This window comes from Fragaria vesca, linkage group LG1, assembly GCF_000184155.1.
Source record: "Fragaria vesca subsp. vesca linkage group LG1, FraVesHawaii_1.0, whole genome shotgun sequence".
NCBI classification, from domain to species: domain Eukaryota; kingdom Viridiplantae; phylum Streptophyta; class Magnoliopsida; order Rosales; family Rosaceae; genus Fragaria; species Fragaria vesca.
The window spans coordinates 1186129-1208611 of NC_020491.1; the positions used below are offsets into that span (position 1 = coordinate 1186129).

Consider the following 22483-nt stretch of genomic DNA (forward strand, 5'->3'; position numbering starts at 1 on the left):
TATATATATATATATATATATATATATATATATATATATATATATATATACGGCAGCTCACAGAACGTTGTACGGAAATCGATCAAAGTTGCTTTGCGTGTATATATGTATGTTCTTGCAATTATTCAACAAATCCTGATCTGTGTTCCTTACGATCTCGTAAGCTAGCTCAGTCAAGGTCATTGAATTGTATGCCTACGTACGGACGTATATATTAAGAACAAGAAAGAAAAGCGCGCAAAACTTGACTTTCTCCTTATCAGAAATTAAGGTACAAAGATATATACAAATCTTGGGGATAATCGATCGATCGGGACCTTGGGAAAATGTGAATCCCAGAGCTATAGTATAGCTAGCCCCTTGATCGATTTGGTGTTATATCGTCTATCTAGTTCTGTGCATGCTTCATGATCCGAGTTCCACATTTCAAGCCGCGCGCTTCAAGGTACATATATATGAATACTAGCTAATCTTAATTTCTTTACGACTTTACGCAACTCGACATCGATCGTCATCCTGATTAATTAGTCGTTGGTTAGACATATATTGTAACAAAAAGTGATAAAAAAAACATGCAACTATGCAACCAACTAAATTAAGTTCAAAAGTCAGCTTCGATTCATGCAGTGCATTTGGAGTTTACTGCAGCTACTTAATTTAATTTCAAGGTTAGCTAGCTATATATAAACATGGCTTGTCGTTGCCTCATTTTCCAATTACATGGCATGGCTTCCATGATTATAAAAGATGCCCAGAATTTGGTTTAAAAAGTCTGCTGCATCTTGCATTAGCTTTTGTTTTGGCCATTCATGTTAGACTATGATCGATATCTATCTATATGGATTCACAAGTACGTACGTTCTGTTTTAGTTTGCTGGCAAGTATATATAGCACAGTTGGCTCGTTAAACATTACGTACGACCGTGTTTGAATTAAGTTGGCCTTTAATTTGTTTCCGTTGTTATCAAACAGTACGTAGAGAGATTTTTCTAGTCCTCTGTACTTTGTATTATTATACGTACGGACGGACGGCGTCTCTAATGTAAGATTTCTTTTGCGTTCAATCAATTTTGGAGTTCCAAAATCAACTCACTTATAAGAAAGTTTAAAAGTCAGCTCTCCCATCCCTATCCCAGTTCCAATCCCGATCCATTCAAATTCAACGTACGGAAATCCAAAAGTTGATCGAGCACTAGTCTTGAGCATATCTCTGATGAATATATAATAGTACTAGTTATATTTTTGGTTCAAAAATCTAGCTAGTTCGATCAGTTTGTAGGAATTATATATGTGATGAGAGTCTGTATACATATATAGATCATGCACTCGATCGCATGCATGCATGTTATGCACTAGTTCAAGTCTGGGGCGCGCTTCAATTCCTAGATGCGCGCATGTACAGAATCGATCATATATACTTCAAGTAATTTTGGTTTCCTGGAGAAATTACGTACACAACTCGATGGATCAGTAAATTAAATTAGGATCGATAAGTACGTACATATTAAAAAAGAAGTAGTAGTTAACGTACAATGTTGACTTGATCAACAGAAAGAAAGAAAGGTACATGCAATACAAAGAAATAGTTATCGTACGTGAAATCAATATATATATGATACGATGGAAGTAAATCGTTCTTGATCGAGGGCTGGCGTACGTGGCATTCCTTGCAATTGCTTCACTAGGTCCCCTAGCTCCTCTCGATCGATCATATATTAGTCTGCTTAATTATTATACGTACGTACGTACCGCCGGTCATCGCCCTCTAAGTCGATCCACCATTACAAATCAAAACCAGCTGCAATCACTACCTAACTCATCATTATGTTCAAAAGTCAGCCCTGAATCAAATCAAAGGTACGGAAATTAACCCGCCTATTCGATCTTTTGTATTTTAATTATTATTCAAGCACTCCGTAGTACCCGTCCTCTTACAATACATATATTTATACTAGGGCTGGCTGGCTTATACTATTTCAGCGGTCATGTTTAAAAATCAAGTTCATATGTATTTGGCGTCCTTCCACATAAATATATAGACAACATGTATACCCACAGCTAATCTTTACTTTTTCCAATCGATCACATCAAAACCGAAACCCTCCAATTGAAAACAAAAGAATTTAGGTGCCAAAGAAAATTAAAAAAAGAGAAGTGTCCGTCCGCGCCAATTCCTAAAGAGCACTTGCACTGGTGCGCTATATGGCAAGCCCTATGGTAGCCTTCAAGGACTCTCTTAGCCCAGCAAGAGTTAAACTCCCAAAGGCCCAGACTCAGTTTGGGCTACCCCCATATATGCAGAACCAATTTACATTGGTACATGTGGTATAAATTCAAATGATGGATCTAATTAGTTTGTTTTCAATTAGGTTGATGATGAGACTTATCCGTATTTACTTGTTGAATCCATGTCATTTTCATTGTATCCATTTGTTGAAAATTAACAAACAAACAAAATCTCAAAGAAAAACAAAATACTTGCTAAAACAAAAAACACATCTTACTTCAATCAATACAATCGAGATCCAATACAAATACCACCAAAAGGGTTCGATCAGGACATGACGACTTAAGTAACTAGCTCGTAGCTAATTGCAAGGCCAGGCTACAGACGAAACTCGATCAACATATAATAGGATCGAAGATGCGCGCCAACGCCACAGGCTCAAGCAACTACTACTTCAATTCATTCAAACAATCAACTACTACACACACTAAAAAACTTCTAGCTTATAATTTCTCTTAATCTGATCTCTTGCTTTTACCCCAAGCACTAGTACAACTATAGACAACTTGTAGGCTGCACGGTACCCGCAGAGGTTCCACCAGCATTGCTACAAGAAGCTAGAGCTGCTTCGTTCTTGTATGTGAGCTTCACATTCTCCAATCTGATTCGGCTACATGGGTACTTTGAACTACAATCGAATTTCACTGCCACTTCGGTTGCCGAAGTGCCATGAATGTCTTGATATGTCACATCACTGATTTTAACTCCAGAAACCTGTATGACATGAACAAATTAAGTCAGCTCATGCTAATTAACAAGAAACAAGAACAGTGTTGAGGGCCTGGCCCATATCTGATAAAGCCCAAAATGAGTGAGATCATGATGTCTCACCTCACCAGGGCAGCCTTTGTTGTCGGGACAATATTTTTGATCGACGACGACCGGATTTTGAACGTTGTTCATGACACAATGTTGGAAAAGAATGTTCCTGGCAAATCCAGTACTAGCCCTCCCCCAGGACTTGATCCTCACACCGTTTTGTGTATTAGTGAATGTCACTGTTTTCACCGTTACATTTTGCACACCAGCTTCCTTTAGGTCTTTGCCAAGACTCCCGATGCTGTACCACAACCATGCATACAATTTCTTAGAATTACCTCACCAAATATAATTCATTAGTCATGTATGTATGGATATTTTGAAAGTACCTAATTCCATGACCCGGTCCGCATGCAACATTTTCAATCCACAAGTTAGAAGTGCCGGGACCAATGGAGACGCAATCGTCGCCTGTAGAGATCTTTGAGTTGAGAATGGTAACGCCTGAGGACATCTGAACATGGATGCCGTCGGTGTTAGGGCTGTTGCCGGAGGCGGATACTTTAACCCCTTGCATTTTCACGTTATGGCAACCGTTGACGACTATGTGAAACATTTGGCTGTTTAGAGATACCAATCCTTTAACCACAATGTTGTTGGAGTTGGAAAAACTCAATGTCTGCGTAAATATAACCGATCGAGGTATTAGTTAATTATAACACAACATAATTCATGCTAATTAAGTAAGCATCCGTTATGCAAGCGATCAATAATATAGTACATCGACCTTTGAAATTCGCACTGGCTAGCTGATATTGAAAAACAGGCTACAAGCACATGCATTGGATGATTTATCAAAGTTATTTTGTTCTGATCGCAAACTTATCAATGGCTGAGATTTTCAGGAGAGAAATTGTGCGACACAATTAAAAGATTATTACTTAATTGGGATCATATGCATGCATCAATGCATGGTTCATGGCTAGCTTTATACTTAATTCCCAGGCATCGTGGGATTATCGATCTCCAGATTAATAATCAAATAACAACACTCCTTTGTAAGTTTAACTCAAAATGCTCAACTTTATTCAATAAATCAAGGAGACAAATGCTGTTATATTAAGCTAGCTAGTGATCGAAACGGTTACCTGTAACCTGTCTATATTTCTTCCCCAAGAAAACTATGAACTCACACGTAACTAATGCATATATGTGACCAGTTTGGTGAGCTAGAATGCGAAACAAGTGAGAGTTAACAGTAATCATGCTTTTAATTAGTCAATCATGCCCACTAATCTATTCAACTTTTTACCCGATGCGTGAAAGGTACTGGCTAGAGTGCGATTCAGGATGGACTCGATCGCTTTACCTTATTTTCTTATAATATGAGCTAGCTTTTATTTGAATAGACAATGTTGGGCCTGATGAAAGGACAAGTTTAATTTGACCGGAGAAGTAATTATGGTGCTTAATTGCTTACCGTTGCTCCGCTGGGGCAACTCTTGCCGGAGTTCTTGCAAGCCCACAAGCCAGTGCCTTGACCGTCAAGAATTCCACCTGAAATGGTGACCCCGTTGACGTGCTGAAATAGGAGCCAATTGCCGGCATTTCCGATGACCCGGTAATCTGAGGGAGCAACGAGGGTGCCAGCAATGCGGAAGGTGATGCGGCTGTTCTTGCACGGACCGCTGAAGACGGCATTGCGCAGCAAGAACCTCCCAGCCGGCACGTAAATCACAGGGGGTTTCACCGAGGCACAAGCTTTAGCCCATGCAGAGAGGAAGGCCTTAGTCGAGTCGGTCTTGCCATCTGGTTTGGCTCCTAAGGTGGTCACGCTGTAAGTGACTGCCTTGGCAATGGCTGAGTAGATGAAAATGAATAGGAAAGAGAGGAGAATGAGGCTTCTGTGGTTTGCCATTTGACTAGCTAGTTGATCGATTGCTGAGATAACCGAATGAAAAGAAGAGAGAGCGAGAGAGAGAATGACAGTATGTCTTGAACAATTAATTTGAGAAATACTTGATTGAGAGGCTAATGAGTTGGGAGAATGACTTGTGGGAGTCGGCCGGAAGCAGGTTGATTGTGAGGAAGTTGAAACGGTTGAAGGGGTTTTTTATAGGGCTTTAGAGAGAGAGTGTGTGTGTGTTTTATTAATTAGTTAATTAATTTGCGCTTGTAACACAGTGTGTTTGTGTGTGTGTTTTATTAATTAGTTAATTATTTTGCGCTTGTAACAGAAAATAATTAAGCCCAGCAAGCAAGCAAACGGCGCCGAAATTAATGTCCATACGTAGATAGGTTGCTACATAGAACTTAATTAGGCTTTTGGAATTTGGAGGGATAAATTGCCTTAATTTCTTTCTCATTAGGTAAATTTAGGTCGATCTCCTCTTTTCTTTATCAAATTGACCTAGCTTGCGTAGACTTATTCATTTCAAGGTGATAAATTTGTTACAATAGCACGTACGTACATCATGGATCAGGTATATATCCATCCCGGCCCATTCCTTTGCTTCTTCTTCTCGGGTGTTTTGCCTTTTTCTTGCTTCACCGCCAAGTTCATATTCTGTTTTACATGCATTCACACCATGCCTATGTCTGTTCCATATTGCCGTTTATTAACTTCTTTTACATAGTTCTTTTAAGTCACATATCCCCTTTTATGCGATCATTACGTACGTACGTACGTGATTGCTAGCTTTATACGTACTGCATGCGCGCTTCAAATTAAGAATCCCAGCTTCAACCCGTCATTTACTATGAATCTGTGATGAACTGGGTGCATATCGTAATTTGAGGGAAGATGCAGATTGATGCAGCAAATTAATTAAACTTAAATGAAAAATCTTGGTATGAATAGAAGGGCTAGCTAGGTAACGTGACAAAGGGAGTAGAAGACGGAGAAGCACCCGGCGTAATTCTCATGCCCAATAATGGAGCGAGCGACCCATGTTCTGGTTCTGGATAATATATCCAATTATTAATCTGAAACAGAGAAAGAATGAAAGAAAGAAGAGTATGAACTGCTGCAGCTTGCTGCTCACTCCTCGATCGTTAAGGCAGGGGGATGGGAATTAATAAAGGAATAACAAACGGGTTTGTCTACTATACATGCATATATGTAGTTAGGGTTTGTGCATGCATGCCTCGCCGTCCAGTGATGCGCGCATCTGATCGAATCGAGCTTTCTTAATCAACCATCTTACTGAAACAACTGCTCGCTTTGCTTCTAATTTACATAATTAGTTTTGCATCATAATTAACGCACCCTTTTCAATTCGGTTACAGAATTAGTTTGTTTTCCCCGCGCTGCAGTTATATATAGGCCGGCCGGCATTCCTACCCAACATATATACTTATGCCTTGTGAGGCAAGAAAATCTTTTTGTTTCGACAGCGTGAACAATATATCTCAACATAATCGCAAAAATATTCGTTCAAATATAATAAGTAAGATGGATATGCATGTGATGAAGCCTCGATTCCAGGTTTCATTATTGTAACATAGTATATAAATATATATATATATATATATATATATATAACTTTATCTATAAATTCCTCGATCGGGTTCGTAATTTGATTAAATCTGTTGTAAATGGAAATTCACCATAATATATAAATAAGTGGATTAATTATACACAAATTAATATAAGGTTTTCCTTGGTTGCTTCCATGAGTTTAGGGCAGGATTTGGGGTTTCGATCTCAAGCGCCCGCGCTGCCAAGTCCGTACGTGGCATTATTGTGTTGGGGAGCTTTATGTACACACTTGATCAATCAGAGCAAGCCATGTGAATTAATGTGATCCCGAGGCACCCCATGTTATGAATTCATTCATGATCAAACAATTTACATTATGTACGTGTTGATCATCAACGTACATCGAGCAACATATATATTACACAAACAGATCGATTTCAGGTTTCCGCCCGGTTTTCCCTTTGGTCTTCCGATCCCCCGCCCCGCCCTTAAAACACAAAGTCTTCTCTGCATGCAGTTTGATACAGTACGTAGTGATCTCGATCGCTACAAACGATCGAGCTTTCGAGTTACAAGAAACATTTGTAGTAGCTATTCTAGCTATATATAACGATTGAAAGTGCTTGAATAGGCGAAAATTAAAGGCATTGCGGCAAGAACATGCAATTATTTCATTATATACATACATTATACATATATAATTTTATAAATGTATACAATATGATATATGTAGCTATCCAATAATCACATAAGTTCATGCATTTGATCATTAACGTGCCAACGTTAAAATTTATTAATGTCATAAGTTATGTGTTTGTATATTGTATACGGGTCAAAGTAGATATATACATAGATCAATAATAATGATATAATGAAATATGATAATAATGATCGTGGAAAGCCATATATAGCTAGCTAGCTCATGAGGATGAGGTGCATGTTCAATGATTGGTTGTGGCGTCAACCATGCATGAAGCATTTGCGCGCGTAGATAAGTTAAACAAATAAACAACGTATGTACGTACGTATAGGAGTTTGTTTAGTAATTTACTAATCAAATTTTGAAGAAACAAGAAAGCTAGCTAGCTAGGTGTTGCCATGTGAATTCGAATTAGAAGGAGTTGTTATTAATACATGTAGAAGTTCTTCCTGCAGCTGCATTCACATATATATAATGGCGGTGATCGATGAAGTAGTTAAGGGTCAGTACGTAGCTACTGATCGATTGTTTGTTATTGAGACTTGTACAGGTTTAAAGGATATGATGATCTGCATGTTTTACACTATACAACCATTAATTATATTATCATCAAAAACATATTCTCAAATTGGGTGACTGAAATTGTGTCGAGTATTTGTACACAATATCGTATACACTTCACTCCTCTTGTATGAAGAACGGTTAATTTTTCTGTTTAGAAAGGTTATATCAAGTACTTTAGTTAACTGATTAAGAAAGTAGTATAGATCAAGCTAATAGCTAATTATCTATGTATTAAGCAAAGGTACGTTAATTTGTAGTCCGCTAGCTGCAGTGTACTTGCTACTAAACAACTTAATTGACGATAAAGCTATCTAGTAGATTAATTTATAAAGTGGTTCAGTTTGGTCCAAATCCATGACAAATTATGTACCGAAAGAAATTACTTGTACGACTTTAGAAAGAAACGCAGCTTAATTAGCTATATATAAATAGTGCTTCTTAATTAATTACGAGTGATGAAGTTATAATATTTAAGCAGATCGATGATCGATCACTCCATCGAGTTAATTACAAGTGTATAGACTGTAGGTGCGTATGAGCTTTCCATAATTAGCGACAACCTAATTAACTGGTTAACCACATGGCATGGGTATTTCTTCGATCAGTTGCCAAACTAAGTAAGCTAGGAAGGGGCATAAACACGTCAAGTAATTGATAGTGATTCAAACTTAATTTCCAATTCGACTGCATGTTAAGATCGATGTGTTTAGTTAGGCTAGCTAGAGGGATTACTTAAACTAATCAGTACGCATGGCACCCAATACAGTACAATTAAGTACAGAAACCACCGTATATATATATATAATTAATGTTGTTTTCACTTCCTCGATCGTATTAAGGATCGTAAGAATATGTTTTAAACTAGGTTTTCATTCACCAGCTACTTAACTAATCAACCATATGCATATGGGATTGGGAATTATTATGCTCTTCCCAGACAGGCCAAGAAGAGCAGGCCATAACTGCTTATTTTGTGGGCCGTTTGTCCAAAGCCTGATGAAGAATACATAGCTCTTAAAACATCATATTATCGATCAAGCCGATAAAACTAGAGGATAAGGGTAGAGAATCATCATTTATATGAACAAATTTAGCTTGCTAAACAGGAACAAGCAAATGCATAGTCAAAGAAATGAAAGTATGAAACACATACCCATTTCATACTCCAATGCTTGCAGAATCATTTCAACCTGGACACAGTTGCATTGACGATGTTAAACGAAGAAACAGTGGAAGCACGCAGAATATACACAACAGTCACACATAAGTATACTTCAGCCAGTCAAGATATACATACTTTGTCAAAATCCTTCACAAGATTTGCCTCGACGGAGGAATTATTTTCATATTCTTCCCAAAGTTCTTTGATCTCTTCAGCTGCAGATTAGAACATAACAGTTAATGTACAGCCAAAACCAACTACTTTAAACTAATCAAAGAACTCCACGAAAATAAGAGCAAGTGATACCTCTCATCCCTCCACCGAGAACTACGCACATTTCATTCAAAGCTGCTGCTTCCATTCTACTCTTTTCCTTTTTGGGCACATTATCAGATGGTGTTATATTACCAACGACAGCTAAGAACAGTCCAAACACCAACCAAGAATCAATACCCCACAAAATATAGATATAGTTACGCATGTAGACAGATAGAAATGCACCATAGGCATACATGTGCGTTATGACTCCAAATACCAATTACTCTAACATAGTAAGAATTATTAACATCTCAACTAATTAACCATCCATATCCCCAACTAATATAGGAGAAAACTAATTCTATGTGTAAAATTTACATTAGTAAATCACAGTATAAACATAGAGCCTTGAGCTCTGGCTAGACACTTGATTTGAAACCAGTGAGGCAAAAATCACAGTTATACTTATTTCTTCCATTTTTCCTACGCTTATAAAGTATAGAACTACACTCTTCACATTCCATATAAAGCAAAACATCATCATCATCATCATCATCATCGCAAACTTAACAAAGCATTGAAAATCTCAAGTGTATAATCTGTTTCAACTATATGTACAGACTTCCCTTATTAAACCATTGTAAAAGATCAAGCAGGCTAAAAGGTACCTTCAGCAATGTCATGCACAATAGCAATCTTTATACACATGTTCAAAACCAAAACCAAACAAAAAAGGTGTAAAGCAACACTAGGAATCAAAATCCACATAAAATAGAGAATGTGATGAATGGTATAAAGAAAAAGGTCGAACCTTTCTCTATTCAAACCAGGAATATCGCCAGCAATCAAAGACATCAAAGCCATGCGGTACATATGATCAGCAATCGACTCCCCTTTGATTATTCCATGATTCACCCACCTTTTCCTCTTAGTTGTCTACTCACATTCACCACAACACCAAAGTCTCAATCTTTACACACAAACAAACCCTAATTTCAATTTCCCAATTCACAAAAGTGAGTCTAAAGTGTAAATCGGCACCCTAAGAATAAATTGAGAGAACGAGGTTTTGGGTTTTATTTAATTATTTTTTATTTTTTAAATGTTGAGAGAATGAGGTGTTGGTGATTTCAATTTCAGCTACGAGCTGCATTACCTTAAAAAAATACACGAGCCCTACTTGGTAATATGTAATGAAGGTTTTCAAATTTTTTTTCCATCCAGCTAAATATGAGAACATGATTTGGACGAGTTCAAGATTACGGTGTCAGATGTGCCAAGCCCTACTTGGTAATATATAATGAAAGTTTTCATATTTATATCCCTTCCCGCTTAATATCAAGACGAGATCAGGATGGATTCACGATTACTTGGTAATATATAATGAAAGTTTGTATTTGTTAGTAAAAAAGCCAAAAAAAAATCTTATAAGATCTCAACGTATTACTAAACGAAGATATCCTATAGTGTATGTTGTATCATCTTGCTAATACACATAAACGATAATTTTGTGATATAATCTGATGTAGTTAACAAAACCCTTAACATTTGCCATGTCAATCAATGTGTCATCGTGGGCTACTCCACCTTGAAATCCTAGCTTCAACATTTGCTCGTTTTGATTGCCATTCTGTAAGTGTATGATATACATCGAAGTATCATAGACTGATAGACAACCCGTCAACCCCTTTCTTTTATAGAGCATGTACTCGTTGTTAATATCCTAAAAATACATGTACTTGCTGTAAATATCCTTCCTCTCGATCAATTCTCGATCCTAAAAGTATCCTCGATTCCTCGCTCTGTCTAAATAATACGATATGAGATAATCAACAAAGCTTTTGTTGAATTGTTGTGTCGAGTTCTACGTACGGACATCGATTGATGTCTCTGCTTATATATGCCCTGTATGTGGTGCGGATCACTAAGGACTAGACTATACAGGCGTAATATAAGGTGTAAAAACACATATATGTGCCCGTAATCAATATGATCGACTACTTATAATTATAGCTAGTTAGTGTTTCTGGGTTGGAGATAGCTAATATTTTTTATTTAGGGATCCAAATAATTCAAATATACGTCTCTCCATGATAAATTTTGTTAACCTGCTTGAAAGCAAGCCCATGAGTCCAGATCGAATATAATTGTTAGCTATAGCTAGCTAGCTGTATATGAATATGATCGAGTCGATCCAGTGTTTTATACTTAATCAGAAAATGCCACTCGATCCGCTGAAAGGCGATGTTGTCCCTGCAGAAACATATATATTAGCCTGCATCAACATTAATTTGATACACCAATAAATCAAAATGCGCTCTAGACTGTGAGATCGATCGAGATTTTTCATCAAGGATGGATTGAGTAGACGTATAAACTGATCATATATTTCACATGTGATTATTCCGATCATGAAGTGTAATCCACAACAAACATTTACAGTACTACAGCTCGATCGATCAGTACGGCCAGCCAGAATACGTATTATCATGATCGAATATGTTCATGAGATGAGTACGTTGCATTTAAGTTAACCTATATTTTTTAATTGATCGCAGAAAGTTCCTTCATGATATATACGGACTTGATACATCTTGGTGTTTCAATACAAATTGGCGATCGAAGTTAGAAAGTAATGGCACCTAAGCTTGTATCTGCTATGTCTGTTGTTATAGCTTGTTTGGTAGCCTTGGCGTTCTTGTTTGAATCATCACATGCAGCTGGCGGTGCAACCTACAATGTGGTGAGCTACGGTGCGAGAGGAGATGGGAAAACAGACTCAACCAAAGCATTCCTCAGGGCATGGTCCGCGGCATGCTTCTCTTCTAGAAGCGCCACCGTTTACGTTCCTCGTGGCACCTTCTTGTTGAAACCTGTAGTTTTCAGCGGCCCATGCAGAAGTAGCAGAATTGTGTTTCAGATGGGAGCGGGAACCAGTACTACTCTAGTTGCCCCTTCGAATTACTGGGAACTCGGAAACACCGGAAATTGGATTTTGTTCATAAAGGTAACAGGCCTCTCTATCTACGGAGGTACAGTTGATGCTCGTGGTGCTGGATATTGGCATTGCAAGAGATATGGCAAGAGTTGCACAGCAGGAGCCAGGGTAATTACTTTTGTATTAGCTAGTTAATTATGAAACTATATATTATTAATTTGGTCCATTTGCATGAAACGCATGCAGTCAGTATCGTTGTTTTGGTGTAGTAATGTGGTGGTGAGCGGGTTGAGGACCTTGAACAGCCAGACTATGCATATGGCAATTGACCACAGCAACAATGTACATGTTAAAAACGTGTGGATCAGAGCCCCAAGCGGTAGTCCTAACACAGACGGCATACACATTGAAGCTTCGACTGGGATTACCATTACTGCCAGCACCATAATGACCGGAGATGACTGCATATCACTTGGCTCCGGCGCAAGAAACGTGTGGATTGAACGCATAGCCTGTGGCCCTGGACATGGAATAAGGTACCCACACACACACACGCACATTTCTTCCTAATTCTTAGTTTTGTTCCATGGGCCTGCTTAAGTCCTCCCCTCTGTTTCTTAATTCCATTCCTGTATGGCAACTCAGATGCCGGCCAGTTTTAGGCCCTAAGCCCTAACTATATGGCAACTGATCAGATGCCGGCCAGGTTCAGTTCTTGAGTTTTACCTCCTAAAGCCTAATTGATAAGTTCATTAAACCTCACATATATTCATGATATATGATCATCCAAATTAAATAAATTACATGGGTTGTTGCAGCATTGGTAGTCTTGGTGGTTCTGTGAATGAAGATGGTGTGCAGAACGTGACAGTAACAAGTTCCGTCTTCACAAAAACGCAAAACGGCGTACGGATCAAATCATGGGCGAGAGCAAGCAATGGTTTTGCAAGAAACATTGTTTACCGCAACCTTATCATGAAAAATGTCGACAACCCCATCATCATCGATCAGAAATACTGCCCTGGTAACAAAGGTTGTCCTCGTCAGGTAATTAGTTAGTTCCTGATCGATTAGCCCATATATAGCCAGTGTATTTTCTTTTTCTGGATGTCTAAGCAATGAAATTCTTTGTTAATTTATAATGAATTGATGAACTTGCATGTGCGATTATGCAGAGCTCTGGCGTGAAGATTAGCAAAGTGACATACAAGAACATAAGGGGCTCATCAGGCACACAAGTAGCCATGAACTTCTACTGCAGCCCCAGTAATCCGTGCTGGGGAATCAAGCTGCAAGATATAAGGCTCACTTATGGGAAAAAGGCGGCCACTTCCTCTTGTGCCAATATCGGTGGGAGCAAGAGTGGAGTGATCATACCAAGGAGTTGTTTTTGATCACCGTACGTTATATATGTAATAATATATTGCATGTATATATGCATGCAGTGAAAGTACTATATGACAGAGGTCCGGTATACGTACTTCGATCTTCTCTTGCTTTCTTGCGTGTAATCTTTCAATGTAAAGTGCGTACGTACCATGAATATCTATTGTCAATTTATTTCTTGTCCAAGAGATTTTAACTAATTTCAGTAATTTGTATTGTTCATATTAATTTGAAGTGGATAATATATTTCTCTCGTTCAAGCAAAAAAATTTTGTTTGGAGACCAGCAGGTCGTGTTAATTAAGTAACTAGCTTTTCCGTTTGCAAAGATGTTTCTACTTTCTAGAGTGGTTTACTTATATAAACAATTAAATCGTTTAGTAATATACGTTAACCTAATTACATATGGCACATCCGAACATGCATGAATTTGGCATGGGTATTGAAAATCTGAACGAGATGATCATCGAGTGTTGGATTAAAATAATTCGGTTGTTCCTTTTAGCTCCACTTGAAGATAGAATAGAACATATACATATATAGTTCGGAACCCTTTTCACGTACATAGATAGGGTGCAACTTAACTAAAAAACTACTGGAATCTAAAACAAAAAACCAAAGACCGGGTGATCGAGTATTCGAATTATTGACGAAGTTGATGATGGTCTGAAATAAAAGGCATCTGATCGACGAGTCCTTACGTACGGTCGGTACAGATACAATTAGTCGGATTATAAGGAAAATCATCATGTACGTAGCTATAGCTAGTTTTGGAGGTGATCGATATATGTATGGACTATGGAGCAATATATGAGCAGTCACGAATTGAAAGAGCTGCTGGATATTGATCTATGTCGATCAGTTATTCAGTTAATTCTAGTTGACCGGTGTTCATGGCTCCCCGAGCTAGAAGTACGGCGACTCCTCCGCCTGATACTCCTCCGGGGTTTCCTTCACGTGGCACATGCATATATGCATATTGGAAAACCGTACTACGTACTGCTTGCTTGCTTGCTTGATGAGAAGGTCAACAGGGACTAGTTAATTAATTAGCTCATTCCCTACGTAAGCTGATCATCTGCCCTTTCGATTTTTAATTATCAGTTTAAACTAGTTAACCACCGTGATAATGATCAAATAATGATTGTTCCAACGTAAACTGGTACGACATCCATATATCCTTTCTTCCTAACTACCTCCTAACTAACTAACATGCCCGCCGTCTTTCTCTCTGTGTACATTCTGTGTTGTTATATATAAGCTATCACATGCATTCATATGTCTCCGTACATATCAAAACCCAGAGAACATGTACCTAATCCAACGACGTGCAGCTACAATAATACTTTTTCATCCATTGACTTTGCCTTTATCCATGATAAGCAGCCATCCTTCCTTTCCAGATTTAATTACTCTTATTATAAAATGTAATGTAGTAGTAGCTAGCATGGAACAACAAGTATTGATCGGAGCACTATAAAGACACCCGAATTGCCTCTCTTTTTTTCATATCCAAATCCACTTCATTCCTTCCTACCTTCCACCGGCCTATAACTGATCCATATATATCGACCTGCAGAAACATGGCAATGATCAATCACTGCGCAGGCGGAGGTCTACTACTTATCTCCCTCTGCTTCTTCATGTTCGGGTTATCGGATGCAGCAGCAACTTATAATGTGATGAAATACGGTGCAAAAGCGGACGGCAAATCAGACTCAACCCAAGCGTTTGTCAAGACATGGGCAGCAGCATGCAGCTCTAATCAGACAGCCACCATGTACGTCCCCAAAGGAAGGTTCTTGCTAAAAGCTGCAGTGTTCAGAGGCCCTTGCAAGAGTAGAATTAAAGTTCAGATATACGGATCCTTGATTGCCCCTACTGATTATTGGGCGCTAGGAAACTCCGGCTACTGGATCCTATTCATTAAGGTCAATCGACTCGCAGTTTTCGGTGGTACACTGGACGGCAAAGGAGCTGGCTTTTGGGCTTGCAGGAAAGCCGGAAAGAGCTGCCCTGTTGGAGCTAGGGTATGAATCACGTACTCAGAATTAATCTATTACATGTTGGTATGCATGCTTAATCGATCAGTAACAAACTGTTAACTATGTATGTATCCTATTTATATATGTGCAGTCGATAACGTTCAATTGGGCAAATGACGTTGTGATAAGTGGTTTAGTGTCGATCAACAGTCAGCAAACTCATCTTGTGATCAACAGCTGCAACAATGTGGTGGTCAGAAACGTTAAGTTGGTTGCTCCGGCTGACAGCCCCAATACTGATGGCATTCATGTGCAGAGCTCAACTGGTGTTACTATCACCGGCGCAACCTTGCAAACCGGAGACGATTGTGTATCAATTGGAGCTGGCACCAAAAACCTCTACATGAGTAACATCAAGTGCGGCCCAGGACATGGCGTAAGGTACATTCTCGATCAAGTTAATTAAATCCCAATCAAAGTTGTTATTGGGCTTAATGGAAGTTAAGACTCGGTGATCCTGATTAACAATTAAATCCCAATTAATGATTTTCCATAATGATCGATAATGCAGCATTGGTAGTCTAGGCAAGGAAGCGAACGAAGCTGGGGTCCAAAATGTGACGTTAACGAATGCAGTTTTCAGTGGATCGGACAATGGAGTGCGAATAAAGACATGGGCCAGGCCCAGCAACGGGTTTGTGACCAACGTTCTCTTCCGGAACATCATGATGAGGAATGTCGAGAACCCCATCATCATCGATCAGAACTACTGCCCAAATAACAACGGTTGCCCTAACCAGGTATTTAGTCAATCACCTGCTACTCGATCATATACATAGCAGCATTAACTTAAGAACGTCATGGATGGATGTGTCTATCTGCAACTAATCGATCTATGTAACGTGTGTGTACGTACAGACTTCTGGTGTAAAGATTAGTCAAGTGACATACAAGAACATACAAGGGACGTCGGCAACGGCGGAGGCAGTAACATTTGATTGCAGCCCAAGCAATCCGTGCAGAGGGATTAGATTGGAAGACATCAAGCTCACATACATGAATCAATTAGCCACATCTTCATGCAAGAACATCGATGGAACCAGCACGGGAGTGCTCATGCCCCAGAGTTGCGTCGCAAGTTGATTGTTTGTTTGAATACATAGCAGCTCTATATAGCTGCTTCGTTTAGTACGTTGTTTAGATTAGTAGGACATGGCGATGGGTGGGTGTGCTAACCAGATGGATATGCAGTTATTAGCTTCCATGGTTTTGTGTTGCAGCAGTAAATCCCATATTGCCTTGGGATGTTTTAGTTTTCTGAAGTTTAATGTTTACTTTGGCGCACTTGGCTAGGTCTAGTGTATATATAGTTTTTTGTGTTTTGGGTCTGGAGGTCTTGTGTACGTAAGTATTGCAGTTATTTCTGATATCAGCATATGATGAATTAATGTGGAAAGTCCTATGCATATCTCGTCTGAGCGAGCACTGGACTTGAACGTGGACTAATCTATAGAAAAAAGTTCACACATATATAGTAACATATATTTCAAAGTAGACGAGCAACAAGTATCCAGAACCTATGTGTAATTAATTAAGAGGCTGCTGTGTGTTCGTATCATCATGTCATTTGTATAGACTCGTACGTGTGTGATCGAGAGCCATAATATATGCTCGTTTGACTTGAAACCCAGAAAATCCACTTAGTAAGTAGGTCAGCTGGTCAAGAAAGGATGCCTCGCCATGCCAATATAAAGCCACCGGTTAGTCCAGATTATATCTTTTTAATTTGAAGCAAATATCAATCTGATATTCATATGTCATTTTCGTCTAACAAACTTTAGGTATATATGTCAGTCAACGAGCTGTCTAGCTAGCTATAGAGTCGAGATGGATGGAGAGGCAGCTGCATGCAGTCAAATTTGATCATACATATCGATCCATATATGCATCTGGTAAGTAATATCGTGGTGAATACTCGATTACTGCACAGGACTTGGACTTGTGTGTATTTCGATCAGGGAGCCTTTAGCGCCTCTCTTTGTGAAATGATAGATCTCGTAATCGAAAACACTTGAAAAAGGAAACACACATGGGCTGCGCGCTATAGTTAAGCTAGGTCGATCACAATGATCAGAGTACGTATTTTGTTTATCTAAATTAATATACTTAATTAATTGTTTTATTAGGCCTCTATTCTGTTCTCAAAACAAATTAAACGTCGTCGTTAACGTTGACGATGAGCTAGTTACTTATATACATGATCAAGTCGCGTAGCGACGGGCTGGTGGTAAAATATCTGATGCAGAATTTCCCCAATTTCATATCTTAATGGGATTGAAAAATCAAATGTAGCATAGGCCATCAACGTCACAGTGAAACACAAGCCCTTATCTCCAATTGTGGGGCGCACCACTCACCCCATGCCATCTTTGCAATACTTTTTTACAAGTATATATTTCCGATGTTGACAACATTAATTTGTCATATATCTCCACTTATATTGCTATAGCATGTTTATACTTCATCAACAAACTAGCTAAATCAACCAATATTTTTGTAGAATAACATAAATAGTGTTATCAACTTTAAGCAGATTAATTGACATATTTTGCAATGAGCTATGATTTGTAATTAAAAATATAAATTAGGTGAACAAATCATATAGCGATCGAGCCAACTTGTATAAATACCATTACCTTTTTTCTTTTTTTGTCGTTGCAAAAGAAATAAATAAAGGAAGGATCTAAATCATTACCCTAGATTCCTAGAAAGAAAAAGATGGACAAATAAAAGAAGGGGGACATATATAATATCTAAGTTATTCAAGCATTTTGAAATTTTATTTCTTTATAAAACCTGATAATAAAAGTAGTAATGTTGTGGTTCACATGATTGTTAGAGGTAGCATATATTGTCGTAATCCATGTATTAGAAGTAAGTGAAAAAAAAGAACATTGTAGATCGGTGAACTTATTAGATATTTCGTAGTTCAAATTTGTTACTTTTAAAATATTATTATACGAGTGAAGGAATATATATTTTTTCTTTTATCAAGAGTATGTTGAAGTTGAACTTAGGTAAGTAATGACTCTTTTACACCTCAGTATTGTGAAAATGCAGGTAAAAATCTCACTGATTTGGAAACACAACTTACATTTTTAACAAGTGTTGATTTTGTATAAAAAGATAATTAGTAATTGAGATATAGAATCTAACGGCAGATTAGAGTAAGACACTGAAGAACATGAAAAAGGTCAAAAACATCATGTGTGTGTGTCATTGTGTGGATGGCCCTGTCAGCAATGGTTTGTTGTTGCCGTCTCATATATATTCTCTCTCTCGTTCTCCTCATATAATTCATACATAATTATTAGTTGGTGTACACTCCACAAATTTATGGTGGTTTTGTCCTCTCACACATACAACTGATATGCTCTCTCTCTCTCTCTCTCTTTCTCTAAAGCTTCAAACTTGCAGAGCCAGCAAAAGAGAGAGAAAGGCCGGTGCTTCCGCTTCTGATCGATCTATAATCAGCACTCTCTTCTCTTGAAGCCTTGATTGGTATGTCTCTCTAGTTTTTTAGATTCTTCTGATACTAGCTTACTGGGTATTGATAAGGAGCTCATAATCAAGCTAGCTACTTTCTCATCTGCTGCTTCACCTGTTAGCTTGCCACCTGCTTTCTGGGGTTTTTCGCTTTGATTGTTGATATCATATATTTCAAATCAGTTTGGATAAGAATCAGCTTTTGAGATGCACCAGAAACAAAGTTGGAATTCCAACTAGCTAGGATGAGATCATGAGATTGAGATATATCTGCCCCTATGTGTTTCCAACAATATCCAGGAACTGGGTAGATATTTTGTTTTTTAATTGGCATTAAACTCGGAGAATCCGGATCCCAAGTTTTGTTTCAGATTAACTGCTGGAATTGATAATATGGAGAGACAAAGCAGTTTTCGAACAGCAAGGATAGAAAAACAAGTGAGTTTCAATGAGGCAATCGAGAAACAGCCTAGTTTTCGTGGGGCAATGGAGAAACAGAAGAGTTTTCGCGGACTTATGGAGAAGCAGAAGAGTTTTCGAATAGTAATGGAGAAGCAGCTGAGCTTCATTGGGGGCGGCAGTAGTGAAAGGAGGAAGAGCAAGGAATCACCTGGTAAAAGAGGTGACTCCCAACTCCACTTGGCGGCTCGAGCAGGGAATTTAGCTAGAGTGAAAGAGATTGTTGGGAATTGTAATACTAGTACTAGTAGTAGTGATGCAATTGGTTTATTGATGTCGAAGACAAACCAGGAGGGAGAGACTCCCTTGTATGCCTCAGCAGAGAATGGTCATGCCATAGTTGTCAGGGAAATGTTGAAGCATATGGACCTTCAGTCCGCATCCATTGCAGCCAGAAATGGCTATGATCCATTCCACATTGCTGTAAGACAGGGCCATCTTGGTAAGGCACTAAGATAATACTACTGTCAATCCGACATATTACTATGCTTCAATTGCATGTGGAGTTACTTGGACATATAGAGCAATTAATTACATATGGTTTCCTATTTTTTAGCACTTGCTATCACTTGAGTATCAGAAATGGAATAGGTAGAACTTGATCTTTTTTTTTTATTGCCGATTACCTTTTACTTCTTCTAATCCAGTCGAACTTGCTGCTTTCAGATGTGTTGAAAGAACTTCTGCAAGTGTTCCCCAACTTGGCTATGACCACAGACCTATCGAATTCGACTGCCTTGCACACAGCTGCTACTCAAGGGCACATTGAGATTGTAGACCTACTCTTGGAAACAGACTCAAATCTTGCTAAGATAGCCCGCAATAACGGTAAGACTGTGCTTCATTCAGCAGCAAGAATGGGGCACTTGGAAGTTGTCAAATCCCTACTAAGCAAGGATCCGACCGCTGCTTTTAGAACAGACCTCAAAGGCCAAACTGCGCTCCACATGGCTGTGAAAGGCCAGAACGAGGAGATTGTGCTGGAGTTGATAAAACGTGACCCCTCAGTTTTGGCTGTAGAAGATAACAAGGGAAACACAGCATTGCATATTGCTACACGAAAGGGTCGTCTTGAGGTAACTACACGATATTCCACTCTTTAGTTTCAACTTTATTTCTAGTCATATGAAATTGACACATCTACATCAATGATCAAGTTTCAATAATGATAGAGTTTATTTCTATACAATAGTGATAGGGCCTGTAGTTACCATATGTGATTTCATGTTTCATTTGTATAGAATCAATTGGGAAGTAGGCAAGTACCATAAGTTGGTAACCTAAATTTCTTTTCAGTATGCTCTCATATGGGATAATGTTATGTTATTTTAATTGCAATCAGTGAAGGAAACAATGCAGTATAAGCCAGCAGCTTTTCTAATCCGATTATGAAATAATATCAAATTCTGAAATGAAATGGAAAAGCTGCTCCAATTTTAGTTTACATATATCTTACTGAAGTTTAGCTTAATGTAAATGTGTAATGTGATTGCAGAATGTACGTTGTCTATTGTCCATTGAGGGAATTAACATCAACGCAATTAACAAGAGTGGGGAGACTCCATTTGATATTGCAGAAAAGTTTGGAAGTTCTGAACTTGTGTCAGTGTTAAAGGAAGCAGGGGCCATAAATTCTGGAAAACCTGCAAATCCAGCTAAGCAGCTGAAGCAGACTGTGAGTGACATAAAGCACGACGTCCAGTCCCAACTCCAGCAGACACGTCAAACTGTTGTTAGAGTCAACAAAATTGCAAAGAACTTGAAGAAGCTCCACATTAGCGGCCTTAACAATGCTATAAACTCCGCCACTATAGTTGCTGTGCTCATTGCCACCGTAGCGTTCGCGGCCATCTTCACCGTTCCAGGCCAGTATGTAGAAGATAAAACACCGGGGTATACGCTTGGTCAAGCCCACATAGCAAAAAATGCAGCTTTCATCATCTTCTTCGTGTTTGACAGCCTGGCACTATTCATCTCCCTTGCTGTTGTGGTGGTGCAGACATCTGTCGTTGTGATTGAACAGAAGGCGAAAAAGCAGCTTGTTTTTGTGATAAACAAGCTCATGTGGTTGGCTTGCCTCTTCATTTCGATTGCTTTTATTTCCCTGACTTATGTAGTGGTGGGTTCACAGTCAAGGTGGCTTGCTGTGTATGCAACTGTTATAGGCAGTACAATCATGCTCACTACTATTGGTTCCATGTGCTACTGTGTCATCTTACACAGGATGGAGGAGTCCAAATATAGGAACATTCGGAAAGCTGAGAGCAGGTCCCGTTCCTTCTCTACGTCTGTGGCTTCAGAACATGAGATCTTGAACAGTGAATATAAGAGGATGTATGCATTGTAAGAAGCTTCAAGCACAGGTGATGGATGCAAGTTGAGATTGGAGCCAGGCTCTTTAACAATAAATCAAACACAAGGCTTCAGTTGGCAGGGTAACCAGTGTATTTAGGATACTAGACTGGGAGGAACTACGGTGGTGTTCTTGATTAACCAGTCAGATTTCTGTTGTATGAACCAATGCACATGATGTAAATGAGGACATATGTAGAAATTTGTAGGAGCCTCTCGATTGAAGAGTATTATTCGGTTAAGCAACCAAATTTAAGAGGATATCTGGTTCTTATTCTTGCCATTTCTTCATAATAACGTTTGAAGAACGTCTTTGTTCTCGTCTGCACATTCTATCTTTTTGAGTGAGAACACATACAACAACTAGTATCTACTAACAGGAAGAATGAGAGATGACGATAATATCACATTAATTAACTATATACTAAAGTATGGTTTACTGTTTATATTCACTGTTCACATCACATGAATAGTGCACGGACGACTTTACCCTTACTTTTGGTGGGTGTGATTCCGTTTATGTCCTCTATTTCTAAAAACCACGAAATTACCATTAACCCTAGATATATGATTGTCTTCTATATAATTAGTTGTTGTTGAGGATGTT

The 22483-nt window shown here is 38.6% G+C and overlaps 4 protein-coding genes across 4 annotated transcripts; 3 read left to right on the forward strand and 1 right to left on the reverse strand.

Moving 5' to 3' along the window:
* Positions 1-2480: 2480 nt before the first annotated feature.
* Positions 2481-5096, reverse strand: LOC101302685 (polygalacturonase-like). Its single transcript, XM_004287128.1, has 4 exons — positions 4527-5096; positions 3436-3725; positions 3119-3347; positions 2481-3001 (listed from the first exon to the last, which is right to left on the reverse strand). Exons 1-4 carry the CDS (start codon positions 4962-4964, stop codon positions 2783-2785), a joined length of 1176 nt encoding a protein of 391 aa, XP_004287176.1. The 5' UTR covers positions 4965-5096; the 3' UTR covers positions 2481-2782.
* A 6774-nt stretch (positions 5097-11870) lies between these two features.
* On the forward strand, positions 11871-13543 carry LOC101296237 (polygalacturonase-like). Its single transcript, XM_004288687.1, has 4 exons — positions 11871-12317; positions 12396-12685; positions 12968-13196; positions 13325-13543. Exons 1-4 carry the CDS (start codon positions 11871-11873, stop codon positions 13541-13543), a joined length of 1185 nt encoding a protein of 394 aa, XP_004288735.1.
* Positions 13544-15117: 1574 nt separating this feature from the next.
* Positions 15118-16662, forward strand: LOC101296519 (polygalacturonase-like). Its single transcript, XM_004288688.1, has 4 exons — positions 15118-15564; positions 15671-15960; positions 16091-16319; positions 16438-16662. Exons 1-4 carry the CDS (start codon positions 15118-15120, stop codon positions 16660-16662), a joined length of 1191 nt encoding a protein of 396 aa, XP_004288736.1.
* A 2231-nt stretch (positions 16663-18893) lies between these two features.
* Positions 18894-22136, forward strand: LOC101302970 (ankyrin repeat-containing protein At5g02620-like). Its single transcript, XM_004287129.1, has 3 exons — positions 18894-19966; positions 20191-20600; positions 21020-22136. The coding sequence occupies exons 1-3, from the start codon at positions 19459-19461 to the stop codon at positions 21869-21871; spliced, it is 1770 nt and encodes a 589-aa protein (XP_004287177.1). The 5' UTR covers positions 18894-19458; the 3' UTR covers positions 21872-22136.
* Positions 22137-22483: the final 347 nt, after the last annotated feature.

Excerpts from the sequence above, each read along its gene's own strand:
- LOC101302970 (XM_004287129.1), top strand. The coding sequence starts at position 19,459 with ATGGAGAGACAAAGCAGTTTTCGAACAGCAAGGATAGAAAAACAAGTG. Across the intron at positions 19,967-20,190 it reads TGTAAGACAGGGCCATCTTG|ATGTGTTGAAAGAACTTCTG; the intron begins GTAAGGCACTAA and ends TGCTGCTTTCAG. Across the intron at positions 20,601-21,019 it reads CACGAAAGGGTCGTCTTGAG|AATGTACGTTGTCTATTGTC; the intron begins GTAACTACACGA and ends ATGTGATTGCAG.
- LOC101302685 (XM_004287128.1), bottom strand. The coding sequence starts at position 4,964 with ATGGCAAACCACAGAAGCCTCATTCTCCTCTCTTTCCTATTCATTTTC. Across the intron at positions 3,348-3,435 it reads GGACCGGGTCATGGAATTAG|CATCGGGAGTCTTGGCAAAG; the intron begins GTACTTTCAAAA and ends GTTGTGGTACAG. Across the intron at positions 3,002-3,118 it reads ACAAAGGCTGCCCTGGTGAG|GTTTCTGGAGTTAAAATCAG; the intron begins GTGAGACATCAT and ends CATGTCATACAG.
- LOC101296237 (XM_004288687.1), top strand. The coding sequence starts at position 11,871 with ATGTCTGTTGTTATAGCTTGTTTGGTAGCCTTGGCGTTCTTGTTTGAA. Across the intron at positions 12,318-12,395 it reads GTTGCACAGCAGGAGCCAGG|TCAGTATCGTTGTTTTGGTG; the intron begins GTAATTACTTTT and ends AAACGCATGCAG. Across the intron at positions 12,686-12,967 it reads GGCCCTGGACATGGAATAAG|CATTGGTAGTCTTGGTGGTT; the intron begins GTACCCACACAC and ends GGGTTGTTGCAG.
- LOC101296519 (XM_004288688.1), top strand. The coding sequence starts at position 15,118 with ATGGCAATGATCAATCACTGCGCAGGCGGAGGTCTACTACTTATCTCC. Across the intron at positions 15,565-15,670 it reads GCTGCCCTGTTGGAGCTAGG|TCGATAACGTTCAATTGGGC; the intron begins GTATGAATCACG and ends ATATATGTGCAG. Across the intron at positions 15,961-16,090 it reads GGCCCAGGACATGGCGTAAG|CATTGGTAGTCTAGGCAAGG; the intron begins GTACATTCTCGA and ends TCGATAATGCAG.